This window comes from Ochotona curzoniae, unplaced genomic scaffold (genome assembly GCF_017591425.1).
Source record: "Ochotona curzoniae isolate NIBS_2020 unplaced genomic scaffold, NIBS_Ocur_1.0 contig_46, whole genome shotgun sequence".
NCBI classification, from domain to species: domain Eukaryota; kingdom Metazoa; phylum Chordata; class Mammalia; order Lagomorpha; family Ochotonidae; genus Ochotona; species Ochotona curzoniae.
Genome location: NW_024466340.1, coordinates 8,397 through 28,603, shown reverse-complemented (window position 1 = coordinate 28,603; position 20,207 = coordinate 8,397). Strand labels below are relative to the sequence as shown.

Below are 20,207 nucleotides of genomic sequence, written 5' to 3'. Positions count from 1 at the left end.
ATGGCCCCTCCCATGTCCCACCCCCTCCCATGGCCCCTCCCATGTCCCACCCCCTCCCATGGGCCCCTCCCATGTCCCACCCCCTCCCATGGGCCCCTCCCATGTCCCACCCCCTCCCATGGGCCCCTCCCATGTCCCACCCCCTCCCATGGGCCCCTCCCATGTCCCACCCCCTCCCATGGGCCCCTCCCATGTCCCACCCCCTCCCATGGCCCCTCCCATGTCCCACCCCCTCCCATGGCCCCTCCCATGTCCCACCCCCTCCCATGGCCCCCCATGTCCACCCCCTCCCATGGCCCCTCCCATGTCCCACCCCCTCCCATGGGCCCCTCCCATGTCCCACCCCCTCCCATGGGCCCCTCCCATGTCCCACCCCCTCCCATGGGCCCCTCCCATGTCCCACCCCCTCCCATGGCCCCTCCCATGTCCCACCCCCTCCCATGGGCCCCTCCCATGCCCACCCCTCCCATGGCCCCTCCCATGTCCCACCCCCTCCCATGGGCCCCTCCCATGTCCCACCCCCTCCCATGGCCCCTCCCACGTCCCACCCCCTCCCATGGCCCCTCCCACGCCCACCCCCTCCCATGGCCCCTCCCACGGCCCACCCCCTCCCATGGCCCCTCCCACGGCCCACCCCCTCCCATGGCCCCTCCCATGGCCCACCCCCTCCCATGGCCCCTCCCATGGCCCACCCCCTCCCATAGGCCCCTCCCATGTCCCACCCCCTCCCATAGGCCCCTCCCATTCCCCACCCCCTCCCATAGGCCCCTCCCATTCCCCACCCCCTCCCATAGGCCCCTCCCATTCCCCACCCCCTCCCATAGGCCCCTCTCATCCCCCCCATGGGCCACCCCTGCCTCTCAGGAAGCACAAGGCACCACTAGGGGGCGACCTCTCCCTGTGTTGACCAAGGCTCCAGCTCCGGCAAGGTGGAACATGGCAGCAGCTGGTTAGCTGGTTAGCTGGTTAGCAGGGCTCCCGAGCAGAGTGTAAGGACAGAGATGTGTTTGAGCGTCAGCCCCCTAAAGGGTGAGCAGGCGGTCACGTCTGCCCACCCATCCCCCGACCCCACCCCGCTGTGTTCTCTTTCTGCCATTCTCAGTTAATCAGAAGTGTCAGCCCTTGGCTTCAGCTTTCGTGCCTGGGGTGATGAATTGCATTTTAATGAGTGACCACCCTTAAGGGAAACCCCAGCCCCAGGAAGGCACCCGCAGGATCCCGGATGTGGGGACTCTTCTGAAGGTCACCCCTGTCCCTCCCAGCCCCCATCCAGATCCTGGGATTGTTTTATAAATGAGCAGACAGGGACAGGGTGCTGTGCTTGCTCAAGGTCCCCAAGCTCTGGATTCGGAGCTCACTGCAGGACTGCAGGCCGCTCCCATGTGACGCAGGCTGCGCAGCGCTCATTAGGGGTAGGGATCTGCCTTTGTGCGGTTTGACAGAGGACAAGCCTCCATGCGGGGTCTCAGGCCTGGACTCTGACCCATCCCTATCCCCCGCCCTCAGGGTGGTAAGAAGTAGAGGGCCCTTCCCAGCCCCCTGGTGACCTGTAGACCAGCTGTGACCCCAAAATCGAAGCAGGCTTGCACCCAACTCCTCATTCAGGAACAGTATGCCAACTCCTGGCGTTTGTTTATTGTTTATCACAGTCATTCGCAATGCACGGACATCCCACAGAGACGCCACTAAACCCAGTTGAAACTCACATTCTCAAAAATTTCCACCACTTGCATTGAGATTTCCCTGAGGTTTGGGGAGAGGGGAAGGTGCCTGAAGGGAGAAATGACATCTTTAGCCTTCCCAGCCACTTCCCGTCTCTTCCCAAACCACCTCCTTCCTCTGCGCAACCAAGAAATCCCTCCCCTCTCCTAATACAGGGAAGTTCCACCCATATTCAGGGCCCCACGAGGCAGCCAGTGACAAGGCTTAGAGCAGCGGCCCTAAAACAAATGCTGCCGCATGCACTTCTACAGAGAATGTAGTTCACTATAGATTCAATGTCAGTGCTGTCCACTCCCCTCTCTGCTTTCCTAAGGCATCAGACACTGTGAGTTTGATGTAAAGAGGGCACTCATCTGACCCCCATTTAAGACTATTTTGAATAGTCTTAAAAACGGTTCCTTTTCACAGAAGCCCAGCTGTTTCTCTCTCGACCCACCAAGGGTCTACCCTTCCCTCCTCTTTAACCTTGCACCTAAAATGCCATAAAGAACAAGAAAGGCATTGCCAAGGTTTGTAAGCGAGGTATGGAAATTAGCTTTACTGTAAGTTCTGTCTGCTGGCTGTGTGACGCTGGACAAGTCAGGAGGTCAGTGAGATGACCCAGCCTGTACATTCAGGCACCTGTCACACAGCAGGGAAGGCTTGCGTGTGTACACACCCAGGACTCTTCTCTAAGTCCTTCTAGCACTGACCGGTCACCCGGTCTTCCCCAAAACCTTGGCTCCTCCACACCCCTCTATCCAAGCTTACCAAACCCTTTCAACATACCTACTTCCTGTTTGTACCTCCAAAATGTCAGGCCTGGAATTTTCTCCATCTTTGTGTGCTTTAGAAAATCCCCAGAGACTTCAAATCTTCGTCCTCAGAGACCCAGGTATCTACTGAGTGAGTAAGAAGTTGATCCTGGCAACACCAAGGTGGAGCCAAGGAACTTAGGCCCATCCTCTCATGCAGTTTAGAAAACCAACTCCAATAGTTAGTGCAAAAGCAGTTCAGAACTCTTTGGCCTTTGGCAACCTCGTGGAATACAGGTGTTGCTTCCTGGAGTGACCCCTTTTGGCGATCACGCCCTCATTCTGCAGAGTCCGTTTCATCATGGGTGGACACGTCTTCATCTCAATTTGTGACAAAAGGGCCCCTGGCTCAGGATGTGTCTCAGAGGCATTCAGAAGGATCCAGAGGAATGAATGAACTGTCAAAGCTAGCTTTTTCTTTGCTTTTTTTTTTTTTCAAGATTCATTTATTTTCATCAGAAAGACAATTTTACAGAGAGAAGGAGAGAGATAGTCCATCTGCTGGTTCACTCCTCAAAAGGCCACAACAGCCAGAGCTGAGTTGATCCAAAAGCAGGAGCCAGGAACTTCTTCCAAATCTCCCATGCGGGTGCAGGGTCCCAAGGCTTTGGACCATCCTCTGCTGCTTTCCCAGACCATAAGCAGGGAGCTGGATGGGAGGTGGAAGAAGTGGACATGAATCAGTGCCCATATGGGATGCCAGAGCTTGGAGGCAGAGGACTAGCCTGTTGAGCCAATGCACCAAGCCCCCAAAGCTAACTCTTTTTGTTTGTTTGTTTTCTTCCCTCCATCCCTTTCTCTTCACCTCTCTTTCCTTACCCCCTCCATCCCTCCCTTCCTCCCTGGCATCCTTGCTGAAATCCCTCTTCTCCTCTCCACCCGCCTCCCGACAACCCCACCCCAGACCAAGAAGTTCAAAATCCCTACCATGCGGACCACCAGTCGCAAGCCCAGCCGGCGAGGCTCCATGCTGAGCCTGTCCAGGACCAGCGGCGGGTCCTCGCCCCAGAGCAGCATGGTCTCCATCAACCCCAGCTCCGACGAGCCGCAGAGCATGGGCACTCAGGGCACCAACAGCAAGGATATCGAGGACAACGAGTCGTCTTCCACCAAGCCAGACGAGGAGGTTCTCCATGTCAGTAAGTCCCACCTGCGGTCTGACCCCTTCCCCGAGGAGCAGTGAAGACACAGACGATAAAGGGGAAGGCCAACGGTAGGGAACGGGCTTGGAAGAGAAAACCGCTGAAGTCGGACTAGAGAGATGATGCAGGCTAGCTCCAAAAGCTTGTCAGAAATGCAGTTACAGGTTTAGTTTAGCACAAAGGAACTTTGAAATCCAGGAATAATTCCTATGCAGTACACATTTTCTTCATGGACTTTTACATTTTTTTTTCATGTTAATGTAATATTAATGCAAAGGAAGCAGATACAGTGTAGTTCATAAACAAACTTTCTACGAATATCTTATTTCCTTTCTCCTTCCCTCCCTCCCCTTTTTCTCACATTCTCTCTCCTGCTCTGTGGTTCTCACTCTTTTTCTTCTTTCATTTTTTTTTTTTTTTAGTTTGTATGAAAACATTTTTAATTAACATTATAGTCAAGGGCTATAAAAGTTGAATCTCCACTAAGTAGAGAGCATTAAGGGAAAAGACCCTCAGCAGTTACATGGACAGAAAGATGAGCAGTAATCAGATGGAAAGACAAGCATCACACCCATACACATCTTAAAATAATCATTCAGTAAATCAGTCATTAACACTATCGTGGTTTCACATCTTTGACCTTGGTTTGACAAAGATGTAGAGCAAAATTCCACAAAAAGTGTATTTACAGCAATGCTGATACACGCAGGCATTTTTCCTTGTTTTTTCTGTAATTCTTTTTGGTGGTTGAATTTTTTTTTTTTAAATCTGGCTTGATACCCTCTAACTGTGTTTATTTTGATGCAAATGGTAGAACTTCACTCGTTAATAGCTGAGTAATGTTCCAGTGAGCGTATATACATCGTGTTGTTTCTCCACTCATCTCATGATAGGCACCTTTGGCCTTCCGTGTTTTGGCTGTTGTGAGCAGCATTGCTCTAAGCATGGTGCAAGCACAGCACGTCTCATGGGTTCACACCCAGTAATGGGGTTGTTGGGTCATATGGCGCGTCTATCTCTAGGCATTAACGACATCTCCATACCCAACAGTGTATGAGCACTCCCCTCTCTCCATTGCCTTGTGACCCTCTAGCTTGTGGATTGTAGCCATTCTGATGGGAGTGAGGTTGTGTCCCGTTGTGGTCCTCATTCGCATCCCCCTGATGGCTAGTTGAGTGTTTTCTCATGTATTTGTTGACCAATTGCACTTCTCCTTTAGAGAACTGTCTGTCGGGGCCCTGTGTCCATTTCATCATTGGATTTGTGTCCGATTTTTTGAGTTGTAACAGATTTGGGTATCAATCGTTTGGTAGCTCACAAATATTTTTATTATTCTGTGCGCAGTCTCTTCGCTCTGTTGGTCATTTCCTTTGCTGGAAAGAAGCATCTGACTTATGTATAATCCCATCTACTTACTTTTGCTTTAGTTTCCTTTGCTGTTGGGGGTCTTATCAATGAAGTCAGCATCTACTAGAGTGTCTTGGAGTATTTCCTGACCACTTTCTTCCAGAAACTTCATAGTCTCAGGCCTTGAATATTGGTGTTTGAACCATCTTGAGCTGATTTTCATATATTGTAAGAGGTACAGATACTTTTTTTCTAATATATATATTATATATTAGAAATATACATATATATATATATATATATATACACACACACACTCCAGTTTTGCCAGCTACCATTTCTTCCATGTGTAGTCTAGGCATTTTTGTCAAAAGTCAGTCGGCTGTACATACATGGATTCATTTCTGGGCTCTCTATTCTGTTCTATTGACCTATGTGTTAGTGTTTACGCCAGAACCATGCTGTTTTCATTACTATTGCTTTGTAGCATACTTTGAAGTGAGATGTTTTAATATCTTCCAGCTTGATTTTCTTTCTCTTTGCTTAGGATCACTTTGGCAGTTCTGGTTCTTTTTTGATTTCATATGAATGTTAGATTTTTTTCCACCCAAGTCTGTAAAGAATACATTTTGGTGGGACTAGTATTGTATTTGTAGATGACTTTTGCCTAGTACAGACATTTTCATAACACTGATTTTTCTAGTCTATGAGCGAGGAATATCTTTTCATTTCTTGTGACCTTGCTAATTCCTTTGCTCAGTGTTTTATAACTTCCGTTGTAGAGAGCTACAGTTCTTTGGCTGAATTTATCCTTAAATGTTTGATTTTTTTTATGGCTTTTATAAGTGGGATATCTTTCTTAATTCCTCTTTCAGTGAGTTCACCATTAGCATTATAAAAAGCTACTGTTTATTTTGTCACATGCACTTTACTGAACTGGCTTATTCTGGTAGCATTTGGTGGGGTGTATACATTTTTTCACGTACAAGATGTGTGCTGCAATAATTTTTTTACTTGCTCTTTTTCCAGTGGTGATGCCCTTTCTTCTTTCTCCTCCTCGATAGTTCTTGATGTCCAGTTCTATGTTGAATGCAAATGGCACAAGCAGACACCTTATCTTTTTCCCTATCTGAGGGGAAATGCTTTCAGCTTATCCCTGGCCGGTAGGACATTGGCCTCTTGGTCTGCCATAAATCCCTTCCATTATTTCATGAATTCATGAGGCGGCTATGACGACAGAATCACCGCCTGCACAACAGGAGATCTCAAAATGATTTTTAAGAACAGGTGGAACAAGACCATGATGCCTGGTTCCAGGCAACTTCCGACTCTAAACTGAGGAGAGCACGGAAGTGTCCCGGATTCAAAACACTGTCAGCACCAGAGTTTGCATCAGAGCCCAAAGAGAAGTGGAGCAAGAAGAGAGAACCAAGCATAGGGCTTCCCTCCAGACACCTGTCCCCAACATCTAGGTAGTTACTGAGTCCTAAAACTCCCTCTGGCCTTACCCTATTTGTTTGTTTCTTTTACCTTCATTTAGAGACAGAAAACAGGAGGTACGTCAGCTTTTGCCATGTTTTGTTCGGCATCCATAAGACTTTGTTGTGTTGTGTGTGTTTTAAACAGGGAGATGACATTCCAAGATTTAACAGATTCTACACAAACATCTGGTTTTACAAACTCTTCGTAGTAGCAAGGGGCTTGCAACCCTCCATGACAGTAGCCACCTGGGGCACCCCCCTCTCTGCGGGGGCCTTTGCTCTGTAGCCTTATGATGGTACTGGTGCTGGTAGTGATGGTGAGGCTGAAACAATAGCCAACATTTAAGACTTCTGGCGGCGGTGCGCAGCCTTTATTTTGCCTGCTAGTAAAGACACCATTAGGATGGCCACATGTCTGGGTTTGAGTTCCATTTCTACTTCCTGATTTCAGCTTCCAGCTTCCTACTAAGGCAGATCTGTGAGCCAGTGATGGTGGTTCACGTGGTTAGATTCCTGCCACCCACAAGAGAGATGGAGAGTTTGTTCCTGGATGCTGGCTTCAGTCCCCCAGCCATTGTGGGCATTTGGAATGAACCAGTGAATAAGGGGTTTCTCTTTCTCCCTCCTTCCTCCCTCCTTCCATTTCCCTCCCTCTCCCCTCCTCCTCCCTCTGCCTCCCACCTCTGCTTCCCTTCTTTTCCCCCTACCACTCACCCCTTCTTCCCCTCCCTCCTTCTCTCCCTCTGCCCTTCCCTATCTCCCTCTCTCTCCATCCCCCTCCATCCCCCTCCATCCCTCTTCTCTTCCCCTACTACTCCTCCCCCTTCCCTCTCTCCTATCCCAGTGCTTCCCTGTCACTCCTCCCTCTCACTCATTATCCTCCTCCCTTCCTCCCCTAACCCCTCTCTCCCTCCTCCTCCCTCCCTTCCTTCCTCTCAGAGAAGTAAAGTCTTAAAAGACCTTTTATATGTCAGCTCCTGTATACAGATAAAAATCCAGTTAATACTCCAACCAATCAGTGATGGAGACCAAATATGAAGCCCCAAAATTTGGCTCTCAAGTCACACACTTTTAATCCCTTTGTTTTACCCTAGTCTGTAGAGAGGATAAGAAATGGAAGATACTCTGGAGAGCAGCTTGATTTTTTCTTGGTTGTCTTCTTCTTGAACTTGGCACCCAGCAGGTGTACAAACAAGGCTGAGAAAGGTGTTTCCCCCCAGAGATCTGCCCTGGAGGGGAAGTCGCTCTACACCAGCCTCTCTGCCCTTTTACTCTGTTTATAACTTAACTTCCATTGCACTTGTCACAGCCTCAACAAAAGCAGATTAATTTCCCAGCTGCTCATTGCCTTCTGAAACCCCGTCAAAGTCAAATTGATTTCGGAATTCGTGACTCCTACTCTGGGAGACAGACCATTTGACCAAGGCTAATTTTCAGGGCTGGCTGCTTAATGAAGTCTTTGTGGATGCACAGCCCTGGAGACAGCAGGTCACCACCCCTCCCTGAACTGATCCCCTCACTCAACATCCATGGCTGGGATATTCCCCAGGAGCCCAAGTCCTGGCCATCCCTTCTGTCAGTCTTGAAGCTCTGAGTCTTGAGACTATTAAAAGAGAAAAGCAGTTAATTATAGGTAACTCAAAGCATAGGACCTGGGCCACCTCCTCTTCACTCTCAAATCAGCCACATACAATTAAAAAAATTTTTTTAGAGCTTCTTTTCACCAAAAATAAATGGGCTTAGTCGTTCAAGGGTGAGACCCTTAGGCTGGGGATGGAAGATGAAGTCAGGAAGTCAGATTTGTGTTCTGTCTGGCTGTGATTTTTGACATTTGAGACGCAGCATGCCATTGCCTTGGAGGCGTAGATGGAGAACATCTCTAGAGCCCCAGGAGCTAGGAGAGGAGCAGGTTCCTCTGGAAGCAGACTTCCCTCAAAGGACTGTGTCCCTCAGGGAAGCCCTGTTTATGTAGCATATTCATCCTTAGCGAACAAGCCCTTGTTCCCATGTAATGTTGAGGGATCCCAGGCACATGATGAATGGGGCTCCACACACATGGGGAAGGGGGCTGATGGACATAGCATTCCTGCTCAGACGCATTTGACAAGCGGAGAAGCAAGCCTGGGGTGCATTCAGTTGAGTGTGCAGCTTCCTATATGAGTCTTTAGGAGGGTCCCCGATGTGCAGGTCCCCAAGCTGTACTCAACCCCTGCTGACTTGTGTGTAGGTAGAGGAGTAAGTGGGGCAGTACTCAGATGTTGTTGCTCAGATTCCAGGAGAAAGGGAAGAAAGTAGAGAAGCCAGACACAAGCTCCCATATGAATGGATTTGCTAGGAAGAGACGCCACTTTGAAAATAAGGAGGTAGAGTAGAAAATAGTGAAATGTTGCTGTCACACCCTAGCTGACTCCAAAATCACTCAAGAAACACCCTCTTGTCCCCAACCCCCAGAACATATGGGATGCCAGTGCCACAGGCAGCAGCTTTACTGGCTGTGCTACAGCACCAACTCCCATACTAACTAATTTTAGGTGCAGCACTCCCATTTTTAAGGTTACATTCAGAAGTACTCAACTTCTACCTACATTTTTTTGAGGGAAGCACCAATCAACCTGTAACATTCAGGTCAGAGAGGATTTCTATACTATATCAGCATCAACAGTATCAGCGTCTGAAAATCAAAGCCACCTAATGCAGTGAGGGTAGTGGGGGCCAGGGGCAGCTGGAGAGGGCGTGCCAGTCAAAAGAAGGGAGGGCGCTGTATCCGCATCCCAGCTGCTTTTCTGGGAAGCTAGGGGGTCTGGATTTGGCTATTGTAAAAGGTCAACATCTGTACCAGATTGTGTCCAAAACCCATCAGGGCTGGATTCAGTCTGTGGAAATCAGAGAGGGCTTCCTGACAAGATGCGGTTTTTTGGTTTTTTTTCCCCCTTGGAATGGGCAGATCATTGTCTTCTGCTGTAGTAGAGATCAGGATGACGGGGAGGGGAGGTCAGGTGGGAGAGAGAGTGTCCGGATCCCAGGAGCCTCGGGGGGGCTGCTCAGGGCAATCTAGATGTTTCTGGAAGCAAACTGAGGAAGTGGAATGGTGGGGTCAGGTACATGACCTGCCGAATGCCACCAACCATCACCTGTGGACTCCATGCTCCCTGGCAGGGGAAGCAGAGATGAGCCCAGGAGACTGGACGTGGGCCCTGCCCTGGAGACCCTCCCATCAAGGCCAACCTCTTTCTTACATTCCCATCAGACCTGCAGAAGCTCCTGGAGATGGTTCGAGAAAATGCGCGAAGGACAGTCATGATGGAAGACGAGATGCAGAAAGAGGCACCCAGGTAAGGGCCGGTTACGGGACTCGAGTGGCAAGCAAAGACCAAGGAGCTGCAGATGCCTGGGCATTTGCCCCGTGCTGGGCAGTGAGCTGTGGACTGTGCCGCTGGGTGTCACCTATCCGAGTTCTTGTGTCAACCCCCGGCAACCGGGGTAGACACAATAATCTTGATTTTTACAAATGAGGAAATAAGGTTGAGAGGCCGAGTGACAAGGTGGGGCCGGCCAGGGGGGCAAGCGTGTAAACGTGGCCAGAAGGAACCACGGGACCATCAAGGAGCTGAAACGTAGCCCACATGGGACGTAGGGAAACATCCGTGGTCCTGAAGGATTGTGGGACGCCCCAGATGCATCCAGCCAGTGACCAGGGAGATTCCCCAGGAAGGAGAGTCAGGCTTGAACTTGCTGATCCCAGTAGAGAGACCGTGGGCTGGAGCTGGAGATCCCAGCCCCTATGTAGATGCCTCTTGAGTGAGCAGAATACTTCCTGAAAATAAATGAGGCTCCAGAAGAGGTTCATCATCAACGCCTTCCGCTTGCACAGGTGCTGGTGATGACTTATCTGTTATTGTTATTACCGTAATTACAGTTCACCGAGCACTCTCCCATATATCACACCCCTGCCTCTGCTGGCTGGTGATGAATTTGCTGCTTCCTCACCATGCATCAGGGCCCCAGAAGGTGGCCAACCGAGGCGCCCTGAGGCCCCCACTGCTGGGCAGCTGTCAGCAGGAGTGACAGGGGATAGTGACGAAGCTTCAGCTCAAGGGAACCCCTCCACTGTAGGAACACAGACATGCACCCCCAATCCTAGCACCCTTGGACCAGTCACTCAGCCTTTCTCTAAACTTCTGTTTCTCATCCACTCATGGAGGTGGTGTCACCCCCGGGCATTGGGTGTGGGACCCGGGAGACTGGGGTCAGTCTTGAGCTCCGTGATTTAATGGACAGGTGATAATGAGCCAGTTGCTGTCTCTGTGTGTCTGTTTCCAGTTCTTCAAAGTGAGGCTGATTGGTTCAAGTAGGCCAGAGGGTGGCGGTGAGTACTAAATGTTATCCTTGGAAAGCAGTGTTAATGCTATAGAAATCACAGCTGCTTCAGTGAGTCATTTTGAGTGTTTGAAATGATGCATTTATTGAGCATAAGAACCGGTGTCTGACACAGAGGAAGCACTGCATTGGTAGTGGCAGGCATGGGCGTTACCGACAGCCACTGGCTCAGTCAGGTGCACTAACCATCATGCCAGCCACCATCTCAGAGTCTTCAAAGACAGGTGCACACTCAAACCTGCTTCTCACAAGACTACTCATGTGTTGTCTCTATTCAGTTTTTAACTTTTATTTATTTATTTTTTAATTTATTTTGATTATTTTTTCATTGGAAAGGCGGATATACAGAGAGGAGAGACAGAGAGGAAGATCTTCCATCCGATGATTCACTCCCCAAGTGAGTGCAACGGCCGATACTATGCCGATCTGAAGCCAGGAGCCTCTTCCGGGTCTCCCACGCGGGTGCAGGGTCCCAAAGCTTTGGGCCGTCCTCAACTGTTTTCCCGGGCCACAGGCAGGGAGCTAGAAGGGAAGCAGGGCTGCCGGGATTAGAACCGGTGCCCATATGGGATCCCGGGCATGCAAGGCAAGGACCTTAACCACTGCACCACCGCGCCGGGCCCAACTTTTATTATTTTATGATACAGTTCCATAGGCCCTGGGATTCCCCCCCCCCCCAAATACCCTCCTCCACTGAGTTCCCCCATATTATTAGTATAGTTCTTCATGAACAGTCATATGTCCATCTTTGATCTGGAAGTAGAGATGCATACTGCATTCATTGTATCCTCACATGTGGATCTGATAGTCTCCATTAGTTACTGTGCATCCCCTTAAATGAAAAGCCACAATACAAAATCAGCAACAGGGAGAAAAATAGAAATTTACAATGCCATGTTCAATAACATGCTACTGGAGATGATGGTTTCCATCACACAGTACACAGTACATCCCCTTAAAAGCCACAAAACAAAATCAACAGGAAAAAAACATTATGAAGTTAAATATGCTACTGATTGACTAATGTGTTGCTGAAAAAATGAAAAAGAAAACGCCGCTGCTGTATGATCTGTGAGTCAGTGAAGAATTTAATGAGTGTTTTGAAGAGATGGAACTTAAAAGTCAAAATCCATGAGGTAGAGTTTCTGCTGATCTTTGTTGGTGAGATATGTCTCCTATAGGCGTTAAATAGATTGGTTTTGTGTTTTTAATCCAGTCTACTTATCTATGGCATTTGATTGAGTTCAAGCCATTTACATTCAGGGTTAATATGAATGGGTTAGTAATTTGGTCCTGTCATTTTAGCAATGGGTTGCTAATTGATTTAGTCTTCTGTTATTTTACTGGGATGTTCTTCACACTTGCCTTTGGTTTTGGTGGGTGCTGTTCCTCTTCTCTGTCAAGAGAAACATCTTCAAGTGTGCTTTGTAGGGTAGGTTTAGAAGAGGCATATTTGTTTTCACTGTGGAAGAATTTTAGGAAAGCATTACTGGGTAAGTTATCCTGGGCTGACCATTTTTTGCTCCATTCACTTCTGGCCTGTAGAGTTCGCTGTGAGAGGTCTCCTGTGACTTGAACCGGTATTCCTTTACCACCACATTGTTGTGTCTGCTGCTTTCCCGTGTCTGTCAGTCTGCAGGGGCCCCTCTGCTGTCGTTCTGTCCTCTCCTATTTCCTGGAATGTGCCCTCTCTGCTTCACACTGGCTAATGTTTCTCTGTTTAAACGTGTCCTTACCCTATTCTGCCATCTTGATTCTCCCCTGCATTCAGTGTTTTAAAAGATAAAATAAATAACCATGGTTACCGAGCAGGCACCCATTGAAATTTGCCTTGCTCATTAAGTCCTCCAGGAGCCGAATCTCCCAGGAAGGCTGACAGGCACCCTGGAGCGTTAGAGGAGAGCATGCAGCCTTTTCTAAGTGTAAGGGTGCTTACCCCAAGCCTTACACTCGGAATTTGTCCCATTAGGTACTGGTGCTGCACTCAAGGTTTCAGAAACTCCCCGAAACCCAGCCTGCCTGGTCTCCCGACTGAAGGCCAGACTGCTCCTCCATGGTCATCTAAGTCAGTGGCCCTCCCTTCAAACTCCCCAGCACTGTTTATGTCCCCAGATGACGATGGCCCAAGTCCTTGGGGCCCTACCCACATAGGCGAGCAGAAAGAAGCTCCTGGCTTCAGATTGGCTCTGCTCCAGCTGTTGTGGCCATTTGGGGAGTCCACCAGTAGATGCAAGTGCTCTCTTGCTCGCTCACTCGCTCGCTCTCTGAATCAACCTTTCTAATGAAGTTAAATGCATCCATTTGAAAAAGAGGAGAGGCAAGATGAGAGAAGAAAAGGAGGTGGGGATAAAGAAGATGGATCGGGAGAGACAAAGGGTAGAGAAGATAGGGGGAGTAAAGATATGAGCATGGGGGAGGGAGGGGATGCAGGTGGGGAGAACTGACAAGATAGACGGGGAGGGACGAGAGGGAGAAGGTGACAAAGGGGAATGGCACTGAGAGGGAGGAGAGAGAAGGGGGGTTGGAGAGGGTAAGTTGACAGATAGGGATAGAGAAGTGAGAGGAGAGTAACAAGGGAGGGTGCAGGAGGAGTGGGTGGGGCTGGCACCGTGCCTTCCCACAATAACCCTGCACAAATGAATGCAGGCATCTCCCATGGGTGCCAGTGCGCGTCCCTGCTGCTCCACTCGCATCCAGCTCCCTGCCTGTGGCATGAGAAAGCAGCAGAGGATGGCTCCTTGGGCCCCGTATCCATGTAGGAGACCTAAAAGAAGTTCCTGGATTCACACTGGCTCAGCAGCAGACTTTGGGCCACTTGGGGAATGAACCAGCAGATGGAAGGTCTCTCTCTTCCTCTCTGTAAATCTGCCTTTCCAGTAGGGCTTGAGGAGAGGAAAGAAGAGAGAAAGGAGTGCAGAAGTGGGAGACTTGGAGAGAGAGAAGGGTGAGAGAGAGGAGAAGGTGGAGGGAAGAGAGAAAGGAAGTGAAAGGAGGACAAAAAAGGTGAGAGAGGCAGCAAGAGAGAGGTGGGGAGAAAGAATATGGACAGAGGGGAGAAACAGGAGGGAGAGAGAAGAGAGGAAGGAGGGTGGGAGGGGAGAGGGAGAGAAGGATGAGGAGGTGCGAGAGCTGTGGCTCAGAAAACTAACCCTGCACCTGCTAGTGCTGGCACCACAGGGGGTGCAGGATCTTGTCCCTGCTGCTCCCCTTCTGATCCAGCTCTCTGTTTACAGCCTGGGAAAGACAGAGGCTGCTCAAGTCCTTGGGAACCTGCAGCCAAGTGGGTGATGTGGAAGCAGCTGCTGGCTTCAGAGTTTGTGCAGCTCAGGCCATTGCAGTCATCTGGGAAGTGGATCAGCCACAGGAAGATCTCCTTTTCTCTGCAAACCTGCTCTTGGAAAAAAAAAAGATTTGTTTTATTTTCAAGAAAGGAAGGGGAAGACCAGAGAAGAGAGATGAGATGGAGAGAGCAGAGAAGAAAAAAGGAGGGAATTGATAGAATGGGGACACTGAGGGAGATGGTGTCGAGGAAGGGTTGAGGGAGGGAGGGAGAAAGGGAGGAGGTGAGGGACTGACACTGTGGCTGCACAGGATAATCCTCCACAAATTAGTGCAGGCATCCCCCCCATGGGCACCAGGTCCTGTTGCTCCACTTCCCTTCCAGCTCCCTGCTTGTGGCCCAGGGGAGGCAGCAGAGGACGGCCCCAAGCCTTAGCCTGTACCTGCATAGCAAACAGAGACAAGAGTGAGGAGAGAGAGAATGGGGAGAAAGAAGGTGGCAATGGGGGCTGGAGGACAGAAAAGGGGGCCAGGGAGGAGACTTTTAAAAGGTGTGGGGGGTGAATTGATGAGAGGGGAGTGAAGAGAGTGGACAGGAGTGCGAGAAGATGGGAGGACAGAGGGAGCAGGAACATGTGAGAGGAGAGGGGAGTGTGGGGAGAGCTGACAGAGGGAGAAAGAGGAGAGACGTGAGTGAAAGGAGCTGGAGGAGAGGCGAGAGGGGAGCTAGGGAAGGCAGGAGAAGCTCTCCCACTTGCCTGTCACTGCCCAGATGCCCTGAGCAAGCAGCTCACACCTCAGCCCAGGTCTCCCACACTGAGGGCAGGGACCCAACCACTTCCTGCAGCCATCCAGGGAGCCGGAATCCAGAACAGAGCCTTGCTTGGACTTGGGCCCTGTGACGCAGGATCCCAAGCAGTGCCCACCACAAGCACCCAAACCTCTGACCATGTAGCCGAAAGAGCGGAGCCGGATCTGCAGCATTGCCTGCACCCCACAGCACCTGCAGGTCCCTGCTGCTCCGGAGCACCCTGTGCACAGAGCCCAGCTCACCAGCTTCCTCTCATCCACAGCCTCCTGTCGGTGTTCAAATCCAGCAAGAGTGACTCTGCCTTCAAGGACGGCCAGACCATGCACAAGTCCAGGTGGGCAGAGGCGGAGCCTGGAGCAGGGCACCCCACAGTTAAGGTGTCACAGCACACTCCTCCTGGGACTGTAGCAAGCCAGTGGGGGCAGGAGAAGGGGTGCTTTGTTCTCAGGACCTCACTGGAAGCAGCACCTCCCATCCAGGGCTGGCCATAAGCAGCAGGGACCTGCAGGTGCAGTGGGATGCAGGCAATGCTGCTTATGGTGTCACGTTAAAATGATCCAATAGTTGAAGCAGCAAGGAAGGGAGTTTTGGTTTTACTATAATATTTACATAAGCATATTATTGTTATATATTAACATGATCATAGTGTGAAATAGTGGAAATCTTACCCTCGCGGAATGTATGAGCTTACAGAATACTCTTAGCTTCCCGCTGGGTGCAGGAGACTTGGGAGCAAATGAAACCCTGTCGTCCCTCCTGGATCTCACGGTCTGGGGTGGCACCAGGACAACTGAGGCATCGTCCACCCTAAGAAGGGCCACAGCCTCCTTCCAGATGTGGGTTTAACTGCATGCTCTCACGGCACGTGATTGCCAAGAAACCGACAGCGGTGTAGGCAGTCTGTGATCTGCCTTAGCCGTGAGTTATAGAACAACACTCAACGGCAGTTCTAATAACTGCTGTAATTCTGGATTAGTGTTGAGCGTAAATGGAGAATAACCAGGCCCACCCGCAAGAACTGCCAGGTGGCACAGCTGCAGAAGGGAAGGGCCAGATGCTCAAATGTAAGAAAGTGTGATAGGGAAGGGCCGAACATGCCGGACAGTGACACAGTGCACCTGGGCAAAGGGCACAGGGGAGGGACAGGGATGCAGTTAGGCTGACCGTGAAAGGGTTAGCTCATGGGCTGATGAGTCACAGATGAGGAAGCTCCGGTGTTCCAGAGGGAAACCGATTGCTAGCCAACTCCAGAGGTGGGCAGCAGGTGGCGCTAGAGTGCACTCGAACTATCTGTGTCCTGTGCCTGAACTGTTGCCCAACTGAAGACCCTTTGTAGGAAGAGAATCCAGCTCAGCCAGACCAAGGCTGACGTGGCAGAGTGCAGATGTGAAATGCAGGCCATGGAACAGCAGGAGTAGGAGGGAAAGACACGAGGTGGCAGCTCCAGGCTGAGGGGTTTGGGAGAAGCCAAGGCAAAGAGGTGAATAAGAAGCCATGCTGAGTTGTGTGAAGGGTACCTGCCTTACCTGAAGGCCGGAGACTAGCAGGTGCACTCAGGGGCCTCAAGTCACCTTGTCGTGAAAAGCAGACGACTCAGGGCAACCCAAGAACCATCGCATTGTGTTTCAGCGAAAGATCCATCAGTACAAGTGCAGAGAGCCACACTGTGTTGGTCCAGAAGAAGTCTAAGAGGTGAGCCAGGCGGGCAGCAGTAGCAGCTGGGTCCATGGGAGCATGACCCCCACTCGGTGGGACCCAGTGCAGACCAGACCCTCCCAGAAGCAATGGGCAGTGATGCTGCAGGACCAGGAAACTCCAGGGCAGGGGAGGGGGTTGTAGCCTGAGATGCTGGACCACCGGGCAAGCGGTGTGCACCCTACAGGCACCAGGAGAAGCCCTGTGCCTTTGCTTCCTTGCTTAGTCCCCCATACCAATCCTCCACGCATTATCCCACTATGCACTCAGGGGCGTGGCCAAGTGGAAGATGAGGCCACACCGCGCAGCAGTGATGGACAGCAAGCTGCAGCTTTCGTCTCCCCACTCCCGTCCCACTGGGATGGGCTCGGGTGACCAAGTGTCTCACTGTGGGTTCATTAGACCTTGAGGTCCGTACTTCCCTGCTCCTAGGAAATGCTGGGGGAATGCAGACAACCTGGGTGGGTCCAGGAGCCGCCCCCCCCCCCAAATAGTCCCCTAGGGCCCAAGAGCCCCACGGTGAGTCCACTGGGCCCCACACAGCAAACCCTTCTCGTGTGTGTCTGCAGCCGTACCACCCGTGACATCATCCATGGCAAGACCGGGGTGTGCAGCAGCCTGCGGGCCAAGTTTTACAGTGTGGCCCAGGAAGCCGCCTTCTGCCTTCAGGACAAGATGGAGGTCCTCCTGAAGTAAGAGCTCTTTTGTTGTATACCCTGCACCCCAAGGACATTTCCCCCTGAGACCTGCCGGGTGCCAGGGCCACAGCGGGGATGGGAAGAGCTCCAAGGGAATTTAGTCAGAGACAGAGGCAAACCAGCAGCACCTGTAACTACACGGGCACAAGTTCGCATAACTACCAGGCCAGCAGGAGAGAGAGGAGCCAAGTTAGGCTGGGTCATCTGCAAGATTTCTGGAAGGTGGTGGCTTCTGGAACCGCTGGGGCTCTGAGGGGAAGGTCCAACAGCAATCGAGGCAGAAGGAAAGGGCACACGCAGCACCACGATGCAAAGGGACCAGGGACATGTGACGAGGGATGGGAAGTGGTGATGAAGGCTGCATCACACACCAGCTGTGTGGGACCAGAATGCCCATGCGCAGCACAGCAGCAGGGCCCTTTGGGTGTTTCTCGAGTACCCTGAGAACCCAGGAACCATTTGCCACCTGCGCCACGTATCTGCCCACCAGGTAGAGCTGCAGGATCATACATTGCACCCTGTACCTGACAGCACTGATGGACGGGCAAGCTGCCCAGAACCAACCCCTCACCTTTCCTCCTCAATCAGACACAAAAACAGACAGTCACACAGCAGCGAGGGCTAGCGTGCAGACAGGCAAGAGGCTGCAGGAAAGAAAAGGGGCTCCCTGCCTGGTCCAGGACTGCCATCAGGGAGGGCTTCCTGGAAGCAGCAGCAGCAGCATTCTCAGTTTCACAACAACAGATGATGTTCTCGTAGTATTTCCTACGTAGCTTTAAGTGTCTCATTTGCTTCTCACGGAAAGCCGAGGGGGTGGGTGCTAGCACTGCACCCATTTTATAAATGAGAAAAAGACATCAGAGAGCTCTTATCAAATCCCTGGGTGGCTGTGACAGGAAAGGTAGAAATCAAAGCTGAGGAGCACAGTGGGCAAGTGGGAGGGAAGGCCGCTCTAAGGAAAGCCAATAGTGGTGTCCCATGTATCCTGAATGACATGGGAAGCCAGTGGAGGTGGAGTGCAAGAGACTGCCCTGGATCCACCCAGAAGGTGAGGTCTCCTTGGAGAAACAGGGCTGAGGCACTAAGCAGGCAAGCTGGGTCTTTGCCTGGTGTGTGTGTGTGTGTCTGCCCCTAAGCTTCCAGCATGCCCAGCCTCCTGTCACCACCTCTTCCCTGCTGGGAGGTAGGGGCCATCCCGTCCCCAACCTGACAGATGGGGAAGGGAGCAGGTAGGAGGAGGAAGAGAGAAAGATGGGGTGAAGATTTGCTTTAGCAAGAAAATTGTCTCAGGACTTTGCAGAGTTACAGGTTTTGTATTTTTTTTTTTCTTGGCACACATTTTCCAAAAACTTTGAAGACTCCTCTAATGCATGGAATTGAGATTTTTTGTACCAAAAGTTATCTTTTATTCCCATCTCGCACAAGCTTCTTGAGTTTCCCTCTGTCGCCTTGATGCCAACGCCAGATGGGAGAGAGTAGTGGGGAGGGCTGACGGGACCCCGAGGGAGACATGCTTAGGGTTAGAGATCTGAGGGCAGCCAGGCTGGTTTTGGGGTGGGGAGAGGGGCAAGGCTCAAATGCTTCCTCTTCCTTCTCGTACGTTCCTCATAGACGCCAAGAAGAACGAGGTCTCCAGAAGTTCCATTCTTTCGTCCTCGTCTCAAACTTCCAGAAGGATATAGGAAAAATGAGACAGCAAGTAGCAGTCATCAAAGGGGACGCGGAGGAGATCGCAGATCACTGGTAAAGATGCAGGAGAACTGGACACGGCTGGGCCCTGGCAAGGGGGACAGGAAGGGGACCGTCACTCAGAGGGCATTCCACTCCACTGTCCAGGTGTAAACAGGCATCGCCCAAACACCACCTGGGCCAGCAGGGGGCGCACGGCCAAGCAAGGTAAATCCAGAGCATCTCAAGCACTGGACCACACATGGCCCTATCCACCTTTGGACATGCTCACGTTTCTGTTTCATTCAGGTCCACACATAAGGACTAACCGGCCCGGCCCCCAAATTCCCAGAGGATGTTAGGTCTGTAGGTTAAATCCCTCAAGGACACAGAGCCAGGCAAGTAAACCCGAAGGACACTGTGAGGGTATCAGAGTGACAGCAGTGAGCAGCCTGAATGCAGTGACTGTTGGACGGCTGGAGCTACCCTGAGTTTCTAGAAATTGTCTAGTTCATCCACTACAGGAAAAAAAATTGAAGGGTGGACACTAACACTTAGTGAAACATAAACCCACAGCTCCAAGCTCCTATCACCAACAAATGGTGAATGAGGCTGAGGTGAGTGTACAAACCACAGTAACACAGGAGTGAAGTTCAGGGGCCTGGAGGCATCCGCACCTGAGGGGGGGGAGAGATAGAGAGAGAGCTCTTCCTATCTGCTAAGCTCTTCTCTCTAACTATCTCTATTTTAGAGAGAGTTCTTCTTAGCTGTTAAGCGCTTCTGTCTCTAAAACAGAGAGAGAGAGAGAGAGAGCTCTTCTTATCGGGTAAGCTCTTCTCTCTCTCTCTCTATTTTGGAGAGAGTTCTTCTTAGCTGCTAAGGTTTTCTACCTCTAAATTAGAGAGAGAGAGAGAGCTCTTCTTGGCTGCTAAGCTCTTCTATCTCCAAATTAGAGAGAGAGAGAGACAGCTCTTCTTATCTGCTAAGCTCTCCTGTCTCAAAATTGGAGAGAGAGAGAGAGAGAGAGAGAGAGAGAGGAGCTTAGCAGCTAAGAAGAGCTCTCTCTCTCTATTTTAGAGATGGAAGAGCTTAGCAGCTAAGAAGAGCGCTCTCTCTCTCTCTCTCTATTTTAGAGATAGAAGAGCTTAGCAGCTAAGAAGAGCTCTCTCTCTCTCTCTCTCTCTCTCACTCTC

At 50.9% G+C, this 20,207-nt stretch overlaps 1 protein-coding gene across 1 annotated transcript in view; it reads left to right on the top strand.

Annotated features, from left to right (window-relative positions):
* CCDC60 (coiled-coil domain containing 60) overlaps positions 1–19,089 on the top strand; it is a gene marked incomplete at its 3' end in the record, with an annotated part of 85,676 nt that extends 66,587 nt beyond the window's left edge. The window contains exons 7-12 of the mRNA XM_040987201.1: positions 3,421–3,655; positions 9,734–9,818; positions 15,216–15,287; positions 16,583–16,645; positions 17,218–17,340; positions 18,958–19,089. Of these exons, the coding sequence (XP_040843135.1) occupies positions 3,421–3,655; positions 9,734–9,818; positions 15,216–15,287; positions 16,583–16,645; positions 17,218–17,340; positions 18,958–19,089 (710 nt within the window). The remainder of the gene's footprint in view (positions 1–3,420; positions 3,656–9,733; positions 9,819–15,215; positions 15,288–16,582; positions 16,646–17,217; positions 17,341–18,957) is intronic.
* Positions 19,090–20,207: the final 1,118 nt, after the last annotated feature.